At 41.5% G+C, this 15,280-nt stretch overlaps 1 protein-coding gene across 7 annotated transcripts in view; it reads left to right on the forward strand.

The window, feature by feature from the left end:
- RYR2 (ryanodine receptor 2) overlaps positions 1 to 15,280 on the forward strand; it is a 525,506-nt gene that overhangs the window by 365,398 nt on the left and 144,828 nt on the right. For all 7 annotated transcript variants that reach the window (XM_036235620.1, XM_036235621.1, XM_036235624.1 and 4 more), the window contains 3 exons: positions 6,675 to 6,780; positions 8,092 to 8,235; positions 9,917 to 10,190. In XM_036235620.1, coding sequence (XP_036091513.1) covers positions 6,675 to 6,780; positions 8,092 to 8,235; positions 9,917 to 10,190 — 524 coding nt within the window. The remainder of the gene's footprint in view (positions 1 to 6,674; positions 6,781 to 8,091; positions 8,236 to 9,916; positions 10,191 to 15,280) is intronic.

Here is a 15,280-nt window from a genome sequence, read left to right on the forward strand (position 1 = left end):
TTACATAAAGACAACATAAGAAGACTCTGAAAGACAGGAGAAGGGAGGCAGGCTGCAGAACTGGGGACCTGAGGAGTGATGTGGCGGTGAGTTCCCTGGGGTTTCTTCTCACCTCATCTGTCCCACACATGGAGCTAAAGAAGCTGGCCACCCGGAATGCCAATGAGTGTGGACAAGAAAAGCCACAGCAGAAGCCTTCTATGTGCAGCCAGAGGACCAAGAAAGCGCTCTGTCTTTCAAGCAAGACAGAAAACTTTTCGGTGATAACTGCACGAATCCAGCCAAACACCACAGTAAACACTAGCTCCAGCTGGGAGCTGGGGCTTCCTCCCCACTGGGTGACGAGGCCTCCGGAGTGTCCGCAGAGGCCCAGAGGGAGACGCACCAGCCAGGGTTGTGTGAGCGCAGGTTAGTGGGGAACGGATCTCCCAGTGGGAACGACATCTCCTCCTTCCTTCAGGTGTCAGGGTGGCCGAAGCAGGAAACGGACTTCCACTCCCGCCTAGCAGGTACGAAGCACCCCAAGCTCTTCTTCTGCTAGATAGTATCAGGTGAAGCCAAAGTTTAAATAAGAGTCAAAGTCTCAATATAATACCAAAAATGTCCAGGTGTTCATTAAAAGTTACTCATCACGCCAAGAACCAGGAAAAACTTGAATGAAAAATATAATCCATGGAAACCAACTCTGAAACGAGAAAGATGTCTTCAGCAGCCATCATCAAACTGCTTTAGAACAAAAGGGAGGGAGAGAGGAAACCTCAGCAAAGAAACAAAGGATGTAAAGAACCAAATGGAAATTTTAGAAGTGAAAAATACAATGACCGAAATTTAAAAATCCTTTAGTGGATGGACTTAACGGCATGATGGGGGGAACCAAGAAAAGAATCACTGAACCAAAGAGAGAACAACAGAAATTACCCAGCTTGAAAAACAGAAAATAGACTGAAATTAAAAATAGAGCCTCAGGGACCTCTGCAAATATAACAGAAGAGCTAACATTTGTGACATGAGTGTCCCACGCATAGGAGAAAGAGGGCGAACTGAAAAAATACTTGAAAACTTTTCAGATTTGGTGAGAAAGAGATTCAAGAAGCTGAGTAAATTCCAAACAGGGTAGCCAAAGAAATTTAAACCAAGACACATCATAGTCAGACTTCCCAAACCAGAAGGTAAAGAGAAGTACTTGACAGCAGTGAGAAAGAGAACATGGAGGCCAGAAGGAGGAACACGGTTTTCAAGGCCTGAAACAGAAGAGCTGCTGAGCATGACTCCTGTGTTCAGGAAGGAAGGGGAACTCAGGACACCCTCAGATGAGGGACCGCAACGGTCGTCTGGCTGTGGCATCCTATGCTGAAAGGATGCCCCAAGGACATTCTTTACACAGAGAGCAAATAACAAAAGAGTAAAATCGAAAAATTCAGGAAGGAAGAAAGAACAACAGAAAGTGTTAAGAGATGGGTAAATATAGTGCATTTTCTTTCTTGAGGTCTGTACACAAAATTCCGCATGTAAGCGGACCCATGCAGTTCAAACCCATGTTGTTCAGGGGCCAAATGCATTTCAGTCTATTGTTGGGAATCCATCCATGTACATGGAAGGCTGACTTAAATTATATGTAGGTTTTCAACTGTGAGGAGGTCAGCACCCCTAACCCCCATGCTGTCCAAGGATCAGCTCTGTAGGGAATATTTATGACAATTTAAGTGGAGGCGAATAGGTACATAAAGGAGATAAGGCTTCTGTACTTCACACAGACTAGTAAAATGTTAGCAGTAGACTGTGGAAAACTATGTTGTATGTGTGTGTATATAAAGTGATGTAGCATCCAGAGCCACCACTGAAAGCTTTAGAAAGAAATGCACTAAAAAATACCATGATAATTCAAAATGGGATCTTAAAGTTTGTTCACAGAACTCACAAAATATTGAGAAAAAATAGATCAGAACAAACAGTAAACAAATAATAGATGTAAGTCATAACACATCAATAAATTCATGAATATAAATAAATAGCAGTGAAAAGACAGAGATTGGCAGAGTGGATATCAAACACTTGGCCCAACTATATGCTATCTGTAAGAAGCTGACTTTAAATATGATGTAGATAGGTTGAGACTAAAAGGATAAAAAAATATATATATATCGTGAAAAATTATCAAAGGGAAGTTAAGAGTGCCTACCTGTGTCAAAGCAAAGAAAATTTACCAGAGACAGACGGAAGGAACATCACATAATGATGATGCGTATGCGCCAAACCAGAGTGCAAAACGTGACATCAGCACAAAGAGAACGGAAAGGAGAAATACACAAGTACACAGTTGTAGTTGGGGACATCAGCATTCCCCTCGCAATAACTGACAAAACTGGACGGAAAACCAGCAGCAAGAACATAGGAGAATGCAGTACTTCCCACCAGCTGACAGGATTCCAGGCCATTTGTAGAACACTCCACCCAACGTAATACATATGTTTATTCAAGTGCCTGAGAGACACTCACAGAGATGCACATGAAACCATCTCAGCGGGCAGAGGATTCAAGACGGCGCAGAAGGCAGCGATGCGCCCGCTTCACTGCGACCACAGCGACACTGTGACAGGACTGCAGAGCGAACAGTACGCGGGTCGCCAGAGTCCTGGCTGAGACCCTACAACCGGGTCACCTCGAAACGGTAGGCGGAGCAGAGACCGAAACCGCGGGGTCCCACAACCACATGTGATGGTGAGCATGGGGGGGTTATGGGCCACAGAGCCCCTGGCCCCTGAGGACCGAGGGGTCCCGCCACACACTGGGCTCGGGCCCAGGGTCCAGGCCCTGGGAGAGAAATTGCTGCCACCTCCAGCTGTGAGAACTGGCGACATTCCGCTGGGTGACACGTGTGGCCTTCCTCTCTAAGGGCCCATGGACTCGCCACTCAGAAGCGCTCGCTCTGAGCTCCAGTGCCAGCGACACGCAGGGAGGCGCTGACCGTGGGCTTCAGGGCGAGGGCCGGAGGGGCCGCTGGACCCCAGGCACAGGTGCAGGCAGAAGCTGTTGTTCCTTTGTTGAACCCTCCTGCAGACACACGTCCCATCAACCTGGGTCACACAGGTTGTCTGCCCAGGGGATTCCTTGAGACCCCGCCTCTCCCAGGTGGTGGGCCCACCCGAGCCGCTTCAGTGACTTGTTCCATACAAACGGGCTGTCCTGGCTCCTGCTGAGAACTTTCATAAAATCTCTCAGAGGCTCACAAATCCCAGAGAAGCAGCATGTGGCCTCGGTGTTCCCTGTACCTCTTGCTGAGCAGCCCTAAGTCCTGCAGTAGTGGCAGCCAGCTTCTATTTCTGACTTGGCCCCTCAAACACCTATAAGCCCAGCACAGGTGCCAACCACATGTGGATTGCTTGATGGCCTTTACCAGGTGGCCCTGGAGGTGCACAGGCTGCAGTTGAACTTGGCCTGCAGCTGGACCCATCCCAGGTCTGTGCCAAGGGGCCCAGAGCACACCTACTACATAACGCCACCCTACTAAGATGGGAGACTTAATACATAGAAACAGACACAGGGAGGCAGCCAAAACGGGGGACAGGAAGCATGTCCCACATGAAATGACAGAACAAAGCTCCAGAAAAAGAATTCACCAAAATGGAGACAAACTATATACCAGATGCAGGGTTCGAAACACTTTATAAAGATACTTAGTGAACTTAGGGTAAGAGTACATGAGTATATCAACTCAGTGAGAACTTTAACAAAAAGATAAAAAACATAAAAATGGAGATGAAAAACACTAGGAAGCCAGTTAGAAATGAAGACCACAATGTCTGAGCCAAAGAGTACATTAGAGGGAATCAACAGAGTTAATGAAATGGAGGATCGAGTCAGCGGCATAGAGGATGGGGTAGGAGAGGACACCCAGTCAGAACAGCAACAAAAAGAATCCAAAAAAAGTGAAGATAATTTAAGAAGCCTCTGGACAACATCAAGCACAACATTCACGTCATAGGGGCACCAGAAGGAAAAGAGAGAGAGCAAGGATTTGAAAACTTATTTGAAGAAATAATGACAGACAACTTCCCTAACCTGGTGAGGGAAATAAATATACAACCCCAGGAAGTTCAGAGAGTCCCAAACAAGATGAACCCACAGAGGCCCACACTGAGACACATCATAATTCAAAGACCAAAGGTTAAATTCAAAGAAACAATCTTAAAAGCAGCAAGAGAAAAGCAGTTAGTTACATTCAAGGGAATGCCTTTAAGACTGTCAACTGACTTCTCAATGGAAACTTTGCAGGCCAAAAGGGCTTGGCACAAAATATTCAAAGTGATGAAAACCCAGGATTTACAACCAAGATTACTCTGCTCAGCAAAGCTATCATTTAGAGTTGAAGGACAGATGAAGAGCTTCCCAGACAAGAAAAAGCCAAAGGAGTTCATCACCACGAAGCCAGCATTACAGGAAATGTTGGAGAGACTTCTTTAAGAAGAAAGAAAGTATGAATCAGAAGTCTAAAGAATGGCAGTAACTACATATCGGTCAATAAGTACTTCAAATGAAAAAGAATTAGATGTTCCAATCACATGATAGGGTGGCCAAGAGAGTCATTTCAGATTAAAAGACACACATAGACTGAAAGTAAAGGGATGGAAAAAGATATTTCATAATTGACTTAGAGGGTATTGTGCTGAGAGGAGTAAATCAGATAAAGAAAGACAAATGCCATATGATTTCATTACATATGGAATCTAAAGAACAAAATAAATTAATGACAACAATGACAAAAAAACCAGAAACAAACATAGATAACAGAGAACATTCTGAGGGTTACCAAGATGGGCGGGGCATTGAGTGGGTCAGTGAGTAGTGGGAAAGGGGTTAAGAAATACAAATTACAGAATAGTCTTGGAGGTATAAAGTACAGCATAAGGAATATAGCCACAAGCGTTTTAATAACTATGCACGGTGTCAGAGGGGCACTAGATTTATCGGGGTGGTTATTTTGCGAGTTACAAAGGTGTCTTATCACTATATATGTTGTACACCGGAAACTAAAATAGTACTATGTACCAACTATAACTGAAAAATAAAAATTATTATCAAAATTCAACAAATGTAAAATAATTGGATTTTTTCCATACACAATGTTTTTTTTTTTTTTTTTTTTTTCTGACTGCAGTGGGCTCAAATTAGAATTCAACAACAGAAAGATAAAAATCTTCCAAAATGAAGAAACTAAACAACACACTTCTAAATAATCAATGATTTGAGGAGAAAGTCTCAGAGGAAATTTAAAAATACAATGAACTGAAAGAAAAATACATTAAGCTGAACTAAAATTTGTGGAAAAGGTTAAAGAAGTGCTGAGAGGGAAATACTTAGGTTTAAAAAGAGAAAAAGACTGAAATTAATGATCTAAGCTGCCATCACAAGAATTTAGGAAGAAAAGAGCAGAATAAACCCAAAGCAACCAGAAAGAAGGCAGTAACAGGAACCAGTGGACCTGAAAACAGCACAGTTGAAAAACAATGAATCCCAAAGCTGATTATTTCAAAATGTTAATAAAATAGGCAAACCTCTAAAAACCTGACAAAGGAAAAAAGAGAGAAGACACAAATTACCAACATCAGGAGTGAAATGAGGTACCACTGCAGACCTGGCTGACAGCTGGGGGGTCGAACGGGAATGTACACCTGCACGTATACGCACACTGTGTAGTGTGTTCTCACCGTACGATTTCACTCATATAGCGTTCTCGACACGACAGGAGTACAGAGATGAAGAGCAGATGAGCGGTGGCAGGACCAGCATGAGGAGCAGGCAGCGGGGAAGAGGGCGCGGATAGCAGGGTGGCAGGAAGGCCCGTGGGGCGATGGAGCTGTTCTCTGTTGTGACCGCACCGGTGTCGGTGTTCTGGTTGTGACGCTGTACTACTATCTTGCAAGATGCTACCTTTGGGAGAAACTGGGGAAGGGTACATAGGGTGTCATTGCATTATTTCTTACAACGTTATATGAATCTACAAGTTTTTTTTTTTTTCAAAATGAAAGTTAAACAAATTCACATTAAAAAACTCAAGAAAGAAAATCTAAAGTTGTTTCTTGAAGGAAAATTATGGAACAGTAACAGACCTTTCTTTTCTTCATTCATAAATGTAAAATTATTGTGTCTAAAGCTAAAATAAGTGGAAGAAAGTTTCTTGCAGTTTGTTTAATTGAACTATTAATAAAAGATAGTCATCCATTATATTGCTTTTTTATTTTATTTAGATTTTTATTTCTTTATTGCTGTATCCTTCTCAATGGTTTAAAGAACTTCTCAAAATGAGTTCTTTAAACCAGTCAATAAAGTGTAGAAATTAGATGGAAAATGGAAGTGTAGTAGACACAAAATAAAATAATTTTTAATAACATTTAGATCTTAGTCGATTTAAGAACTCTGCACGTACGAGGGTCTAATAGCTTGTGGAATCGAGAGAGGAAACAAATCACATAACTGTTTTGCGTCATGTTAAGCTTTGAATGATTTGGCGTATTTTGTGGTGTCTGTTGGGTTGAGTGACAGATGGTGCCTTTTCATCCATCGGGGACCAGTTCATGAGCACACACAAACAGGTTTTGAACGTCTCTGGTTTTCACGATCTTTGCTATGTCGTTCCCGAGTCCACTTTTCTGTCATTCTCATCCTCATTCTTTCAGATCAATATGCTTCTCAATTTTAAGGATGACAAAAGTGAATGTCCGTGTCCTGAAGAAATCCGGGACCAACTCTTGGATTTTCACGAAGATCTAATGGCACATTGTGGTAAGGGCTTCTTGACCTATGGCTCTTATTGTACGTACGTGTCCTGGTATAAAGTAAGTATATATGTAAACAGGTTCTCCGGCAGCGTGACGCCTGGGAATACTTACGGTAAAGCGGTTAACTGACCCTGCTGGGGAGTCGGGGGTGGGCGGTGGGGGGATCAGCAAGGCAGCTGGACGGAGCAGAGGGTGACCGGCCTTCTCCCTCTCGTTTCCCTCTTTCCCTCAGTGGCAGGGCGTGGGCAGGCAAGTGGGGAACTGTAACCAGGTGCATTGGGCAGAGAGGTCAGTGTTGGGCTGATGTAAAGAAATTTGGTCCCAAACGGTTGTATTTAAACTGACAGCAGGGCCACCATTTACTGGCCAAGGAAATCGGGCGTTGAATTACATGTCAGTAGCCCAGGTCTATGAAGGGAATTCACAGCCCGTCTTATTCAAAGAACTTTTAAGATGGGATTAATGAAATGTTCTGGGTGGGGGCGCCACTGTCTTCATGCAGTGGTGTGGGCAAAGTCTGTGTTCCAGTGAGGGAAAAGGGATTCGCCACTTCCTAAGTGACATGTGTGGCACCAGTGGTATTGTTTTTAATAAAGAGAATAAAGGCATCGCCTTGCATATTAACTCAGTGTATGCCTGCAGAACCACTCAGTGACTGCCAGAAAGTTATGCTGGACACACACAATACACACACACACACACACACAGACTATATATTTACATTACATTTCTTTACACTATATGCATATAGAGAACACATATGTACACAGTGTAAATAAGGGGCACTCTAAAATGGTAGAATTATTGCTTCAGACATAGAGCATCCCCTGGTTCAGGATACCTAATCATGCCTGTTCTCCCTGCCTCTCAGTTCATTAAAATGTGCTGACATTTATGGAGGCGAGTAAGGGGGATGAAAGCGAGGGAGGCCTTGGGCCAGCAGAACTACGGGTCTCGGCACGTGGCACCCAAAGTCAAAGATGCCTGGCCAGCCCAAGGAGCAGAATCGATCCTGACTCCTAAGAGAATCTTTTGCTCTGTGTTCAGTTTTGTATTTTGTGCCGACTTTCGAGGGTCCTGAACTCACAGGCACAGAGGAAAACGAGAAAGGAGGAAGAGAAGCCAGCGAGTGAATCTTTTCCGTGGGTGCCGTGGGCAGCTTGCTTATCACTCAGTGTTGTCTCATGTTCTGGACCTGGCGGCGTTGCTTTCAGCTATTAATGGAAAAGGTTGCAAAACTTGAGAATTGTTTTTCCTAAATGTACTCGAATTTTTTCTTTTCCTTTCTTCTTCCTCTTTGCTTTGTTCACACTAGGAATTGAGCTGGGTGAGGACGGGTCTCTGGATGGAAGCAGCGATCTGACAATTAAAGGCCGCCTGCTGTCCCTGGTAGAAAAGGTGACATACCTGAAGAAGAAACAAACTGAAAAGCCAGTTGAGCGTGACGCCAGGAAGTCCTGTAAGCAGAGTGAAAGGGCGCTGCAAAGTGATTCGGCTGCTAAGACTTGTTTACTCTTTGAACTACTATATTCCATGAGCCAGTGAGAAAACTGAGTTTGCAGATTCTTAAGTAGGTGCCTGGCGCCTCCAGAAGTAGCAGCAGCATCAAAGTATATTTGCAGGAACAGGTGAAGAGACAGCGGCATCGTAAGGGTGGGCGGGCTGCCCAAAGCGCAGAAGGTCTTGGTATGGATTGGAAATTCTCAAGATAAAGTAAAAGAGAGTAACTTAGTCTTCATACCTCAATATTGTGCAGTTGACTCGGAAATATTCTTGCATCAAGTTAACCTTTTCTTAAAGTTCAAATAGATACCGTCTGTAACTATATTTTGGTTCTGAAACTCCTTCTAAAGTATTAGGCGTCTCTGGCTCATCCATAGCCTGTTTAACTGAAGTATAATAGCTGGCACCCCTGGGAACCAAGTGAGCACATGAGCAGTGAGTCTCAGACGCACAAGCTCGCCCGGAAGGCAGGGAAGGAGGTCTTGGCGATCCACTTACTCGCTGCCTCACCCCTCAGACGCCATTCATTTTCAGATGCAGAGCTGGTTTATTAACAGCTTTTACTGAAAGAAAAAAAATAAACTCACGAGAAAAGTTTTTTTCACTAACTTACAGTGAAAACGCTTTATTCATAAAATTCCTTCTAAATTTATTCTTTAGTGTCAAGTTTGATTCAGGACTACTTCAAAATCAGAATTTAGCATTTCTTATAATCATTTTTTGTTATCAAGTTTATGATTTTCACCTATTAAAAATGATAGCATGGTTTTGAGATATGTAGAAGTATATTGGTATTTTATCTGAATTTTGTAGTTGGTTAAAATTGGTAGTTTTGTTTTTCCTTAAATAATGTGTAGGCTAAAGCAGTTTAAACAGCTTCTTTTCAAAACCTGCCAGTGTATCGATGACAAAAATTAAGTACCTCACTGTGTTTGAATTGGTCACATCAGCCCTACTTACCTTTGATAATTGTAGTATTTATTTTCAGAGGTTAGGAATTTCTGTTGCTTTTAAGTGTACTGAATTACACATTACACAGCAAGCGGTCCTCTATATATGAATGACTTTTTACTTTAATATAGCTTCACAGTCAAATCCCTTTGAAGACATTTTAAGTGACAGTCGGGGATCCAGATTTAAATAGAAATAAAATTATGTGAGGTCTCTATTGCAAACGACTCAGATGAGGAGACAGTTGGGTGAATAGCTCCTTGAATGCCCATTACTGAGGATGCATAGCATTGTTTACATTATAAGGATATATGATGTCAGGTCTTCTGAGAGGAAAAGAAAGGAACAAAGAAAATAAAAGTAATAGGAGCACTTGTACTGATTGCCCTGTTAAATAAATGCCAGCAGTAATTTTGAAAAAGTGGCTGCAATTTTGAAATAACTAAAATTCTCTAATTATATAAAAGGTTCGTAAGGAAAAGTTGGTGTGTTTTTGTTCTTACATGACTATAGCTCATCTTTATCGGTGTGTGTGTATGTACATATAAATAAGTGAAATTTATTTTATTCAGTGAATATTCCTAAAAATCCTGGTGCAAGCGTGGATGCAAATTTGGGGTTATTCTAAGTGCAATTGAATTGTCTTATTGTTTCCTTTTTAAAAAACACCAATGATGATCCCGCAGCCACCCTTCAGCAGCTGATCTCGGACACCATGGTTCGGTGGGCTCAGGAGTCCGTCATTGAAGACCCGGAGCTGGTGAGGGCCATGTTCGTGCTGCTGCATCGACAGTACGATGGCATCGGGGGTCTGATCCGGGCCCTGCCAAAAACCTACACTATAAACGGTGTTTCCGTGGAGGACACCATCAACCTGCTGGCCTCTCTCGGTCAGATCCGTTCTCTGCTGAGTGTGAGGATGGGCAAAGAAGAAGAGAAGCTTATGATCCGCGGATTAGGGTAAATTATTTCATTATTGCAGCCTTTTGTCTTGTATATGTCTCCTTTCTGATTGTTTGTTTCACTACTAGCTCAGTAGGTGCATTAATACAAATACATTGTCTAGATTAGATGATCGTTAAATTAGATTATTGTTTTTCTAGAGCTTATAAAGCTAAATAAGAAAGTTGCTCCATTATTACATGACTAATTTTACAACTAGATGCTAAGATGGCTATGATACACAACAAATATCTTAGAGTTTGTTTATTAATTTCTCATATTTATAATCATATGTAAACATATAGGTTAATAAAAAATCACTGAAATCCATGGCAGGAAGTAATAAGGAAGTTTGTATCTACTGGACCTTGAAAAAAGAATGGGGACAAACGCCTCTTCCAGAATTTAGCACCATTGGTTGTGTTTCATGTGGATTTGGGGATTAGCATTTATACCTCATTCATAATCTAAAGATCCCCAAGGTGAGAAATTGATAAAAATTGGCTTGGAGGTATGCTTTCTCAACTCAAGTTACTTTGAAATTTTGCAAGAAAAACCTCTACACTACCAAAGATTATCCCACAATCAAAAATTGCAAAGCACATAAGGAAACAATTCATCATAAATAAGGGTGTGCAGGTACAATAAATAGTGGAGTTAGAACACTTCTCTCAAGAACTTCAGGTAACAATGTAGAAAGAGAGCATAAAGTTACTGTATACAAAGGAATAAATCAAATATCCAAATATAAGACATGTAGAGTCCAGGAAGATTTGAAAAAAATCCAAATAGAACTTCTAGAAATGAAAAATATGACAATTGACTTTAAAAACAATGAACTACAGATAAGGTATAGGCAAAGAGAAAATTAATAAATAGGATCATAAATCTGAGTAAGTGACTCATTAATGCAGCACTGAGTGATAAAGAAATACAAATAAACAAGTTAAGAGACCGGAGGGATAATATAAGAAGGTCCAGCATATGCTGAGTAGGATTTCTAGAAAAAAAAATTATGAACTAGAGAATGGGAATATTTAAAGAGCTATTGGCTTCTGTTTTTTAGAATTGAAAAACATGAATTCACAGATTGATAAGGCGCCAGTAGTTCCACATCTACAGCTGGATAGATGTAGAGAAGCTGCATAAAACTAGTGATAAGTAGACTATTTTAAAAGAAATAGGGAAAGAATGGGTCAAGATGGCATAGAAGGTAGACACAGTGCCTGCCTCATCTCACAACCACACCAAAATTATAATGATACTACAGAGCTATCACTGGGAATCATCTGAGGTGTGGCTGAACAGAAGTCCTACAACTGGAGACATACAGAAGGGGCCACCTCAAGACTGGTAGGAGGGATGGAGATGTGAAACAGCCTGGTCCCCACAACCGCATGTGGCAATCGAGAATCGAGAGGGCTGCCTTGGCTACAGAGCCTCCTCTTCCCTGCTGCAGAGGAGTGAGTGGTCACAGTCCCACATTGGGCTCCTCAGCCCAGGGTTCCAGACTGGAAAGAAGAGTCCCCACAACCTCTGGCTGTGAAAACCAGCAGGGATGGAGGCTAAGTGAAACAAAGGGCTGTGGGAGCCCCGGGCGTTCCTCTTAAAGGACCCACATGTGGACTTACTGCTGATGGACTCACTTCTCTGAGCTCCAGCGCTGGGGCAGCAGCTCGAAGAGCCCCAGGGACATGAGGGGAGGAGCCAAGTTCTCTGGCTTCAGGGCAAGGGCTAGACGGGGTGGCGTCTCCTAGACAGAAGTACTGATAGAATCCATTGTCTCTTTGTTGAGCCCTCCCCTATCCTGGCATGCAGATGCAGGTGGTGCCATATGTGAGTCTCCATCAGTATAGTTAACACAGGTCACCCTGCCCTTGTGATTCTCTGAGATCCTGTCCTTGAAATGTGCGGGCCCACCCAAACCATTTCAGTGGCTTTTCCATACAAATGGCTGGTCTTGGCTCATGCCATGGACTTTCCTAAAGCCTCTCAAAGGTTTGCAAAACTAGTAAGCGGCATTCGTACCTCTTGCTGAGCTGCCCTAACCCTCACACTAGCAGCAGCCAGCCTAGATTCCTGGCTTGGCCTTTCAAGGCACCTCTGAGCCCTGCATGGGTGGCAGCCATCTGTGGATTGCTTGGTGGCTCTTACAGGTGCCCCTAGAAGTGCACAGACTGTGGCTGAACTGGTCTGCCATAAGGCCCCTCCCAGGAGGCATACCCAGTGGCCTGCTTTGAATGGCACCAGAGCTGGAATACCAGTCAGGGATGCACCTGAAGAAGACACACCTGAAGGGAAGGCTGGGTAGGCACCAGAGCCCTGCCAAACCGAATCCTGCTCCATAGGGTCAGCCCCTTGCTGACCAGTCCTCACAACCAATCCACCCAAGGGTCATTCCCTCCCGGCGATGTGTAAACAGCACCCAAGGTTCAACTACAATAGAAGGGCACACACAACCCACACAAGGGACACACCTTGAGCACCTTGCTCAGGTGGCCAGAAAGACTGTGCCTATGGGCCACCTACTACATAGAGCCACTCTACTAAGACTGGGAGACTTAGGAGCCCTACCTAATACATAGAAACAGGCACAGGGAGGCAGCCAAAATCAGGAGATAAATGTGTCCCACATGAAAGAATAGAACAAAGCTCCAGAAAAGGAACTAAACAAAATGGATACAAACAATCTACCAGATACAGAATACAATATATGAAATGAAGGAAGAGTGCATTAGAGGGAATGAAGCAGAGGATTGAATCAGTGATTTAAAGGATGGGGAGGGTTTAGCAGAGGACACCCAATCAGAATAGCAACAAGAAGAAAGAATCCAAAAAGGTGAGAATTTTAGGGGGTTCTGGGACAATATCAAGCATGCCAACATTTGCATCATAGGGGTACCAGAAGGAGAATTGAGAGAGCAAGAAATTGAAAACCTATTTGAAGAAATAATGATGGGAAACTTCTCTCACCCAATGAATAAAGTAGACCTACAACTCCAGGAACTTCAGAGCCCCAAACAAGATGAACTCAAAGAGGCCCACACTGAGACACATCATAATTCAAAGGCCGAATGTTAAATATGAAGAAAGAGCTTTGCAAGGAGCAAGAGAGAAGCAATTAGTTACGTACAAAGACGCTCCCATAAGACTGTCAGCTGATTTCTCGATGGAAACTTTACAGGCCGCAAGGACTTGGCACAAAATATTCAAAGTGATGAAAAGCAAGGGCCGACAACCAAGATTACCCAGCAAAGCTATCATTTAGAGTTGACTGACAGACAAAGAGCTTCCCAGACAAAAAGCTAAGGAGTTCAGGACCACCAAGCCCGTGTTACAGGAAGTGTTAGAGGGACTTCTTTAAGAAGAAGTAAAAAAGATGTGCCAAAAGTCTAAATAAAGAATGGCAATAACTACATATCTATCAATGAACACTTCAAATGAAAAAGAATTAAATGCTCTAATCAAAAGATAGGGTGGCTGAATGGATAAGAAAACAAGACCCTTACATATGCTGTCTACAAGAGACTCACTTCAGATTAAAAGACTCACACAGACTAAAAGGAAGAGGATAGAAAATGATATTTCATGATGGACCTAGAGGGTATTATACTGAGTGAAATAAGTCAGAGAAAGACAAATGCCATATGATTTCATATACATCTGGAATCTAAAGAACGAAATAATAATAAAAACTAACAAGCTCATAGATACAGAGGACATTTTTAGGGTTATCAGATAGGAGTGGGATTTGGAGGGGTCGATGAAAAGGGGGGATGGGATTAAGAAGTACAAATTGGTAGTTACAAAATAGTCATGAAGCTATAAAGTATAGCATAAGAAATATAGCCAATAATATCGTAATAACTACGTATGATGTCAGATGAGTACTAGATTTATTAGGTGATCACTGTGATTTATATAGATGTCTAATCACTATGTTGCACACTTGAAATTAACAAAATATATGCCAACTATAATTGAAAAAAATTTATTAAAAATAAAAGAAATAGAAAAGCTAGAACATTTGCAAAGAATCAGTGTTTAGAATTCTCAATAGCAGAGCTAGAGGTCATAACTCAGTGAAACACTGCATTCAACGTTCTAACAGAAAGTAAACATGAATTTAGAATGTGTTACTCAACTAAGAATTCTACACAGTGAGCTTGTGCTTTGTGTAGATCTGGAGATTAGAATATATATCCCGTATTCAAGAGTGAGGACAAAATAAAGATATTTGAGAATATTTACTTACAGTCTTTCATTGAAAGACCTTCCATGGCTGTACATTTGAGAAAAGAAAATAGAATTCAGAAATAAGCAAGAAGTTTTGGTGAGTATGTTACTGGTGTATATATGCATAAATTTAAGCAATGGTTAAATAAGCTTGCATAACTCAAGGATATGAAAATAAGAGGAAATTCATATACTAGAGGAAAATAAAAGCTTAATTAAGCTATATGGTGTTTATAAGAAAACTACCTGAACATAAGGATGTAGAAATCTAGAATGTAGGATGTTGAACTGATGGAAAGACAAATATTCAGCCAAAAAATAAAGTTAATTTACTTATATAAATACCAGGTAAGGGGAAATAATGAAGATAATTACCGACATGGGTAAAACAGAATGCAAGAAACAATTAAGAGGATTAAAGAAACCTAAAGCTGTTTTTTGGGGGGAAAAATATGAAATATTGAACGATGATTTTTTTTCTTTGACAAAACTAAAAAATAATTGTGAGGGGGAAAAAAGTATAGTAATATTCAGATTGCATGATATCATTTATGTACATTTTAAATCATAAAATAATATTGTTTTATGAAGCCTATTAAGTATTTGAAATCATAAAAATAGACTAGAAGGCTATATTCTAAAATTGTTATAATGCTTGCACACTAAAAATAAAAAATAAATATACTAACTGGGCAAAGAGGGAACACAGAAAAGCCAGAACAACAAAATTTTATGGCCTTTATTTATAATTGTATGAGTAGGAGTCTGTTTGTGAATACTAGTTAAATCTAACCTGAGGAAGCATTCCATAATAAGTAATCTTAACTAACCAATGAAAAAGGGAGAATTCAGAGAGAGCACCTTCTTTCTCT

This window comes from Rousettus aegyptiacus, unplaced genomic scaffold (genome assembly GCF_014176215.1).
Source record: "Rousettus aegyptiacus isolate mRouAeg1 unplaced genomic scaffold, mRouAeg1.p scaffold_m13_p_18, whole genome shotgun sequence".
NCBI lineage: Eukaryota > Metazoa > Chordata > Mammalia > Chiroptera > Pteropodidae > Rousettus > Rousettus aegyptiacus.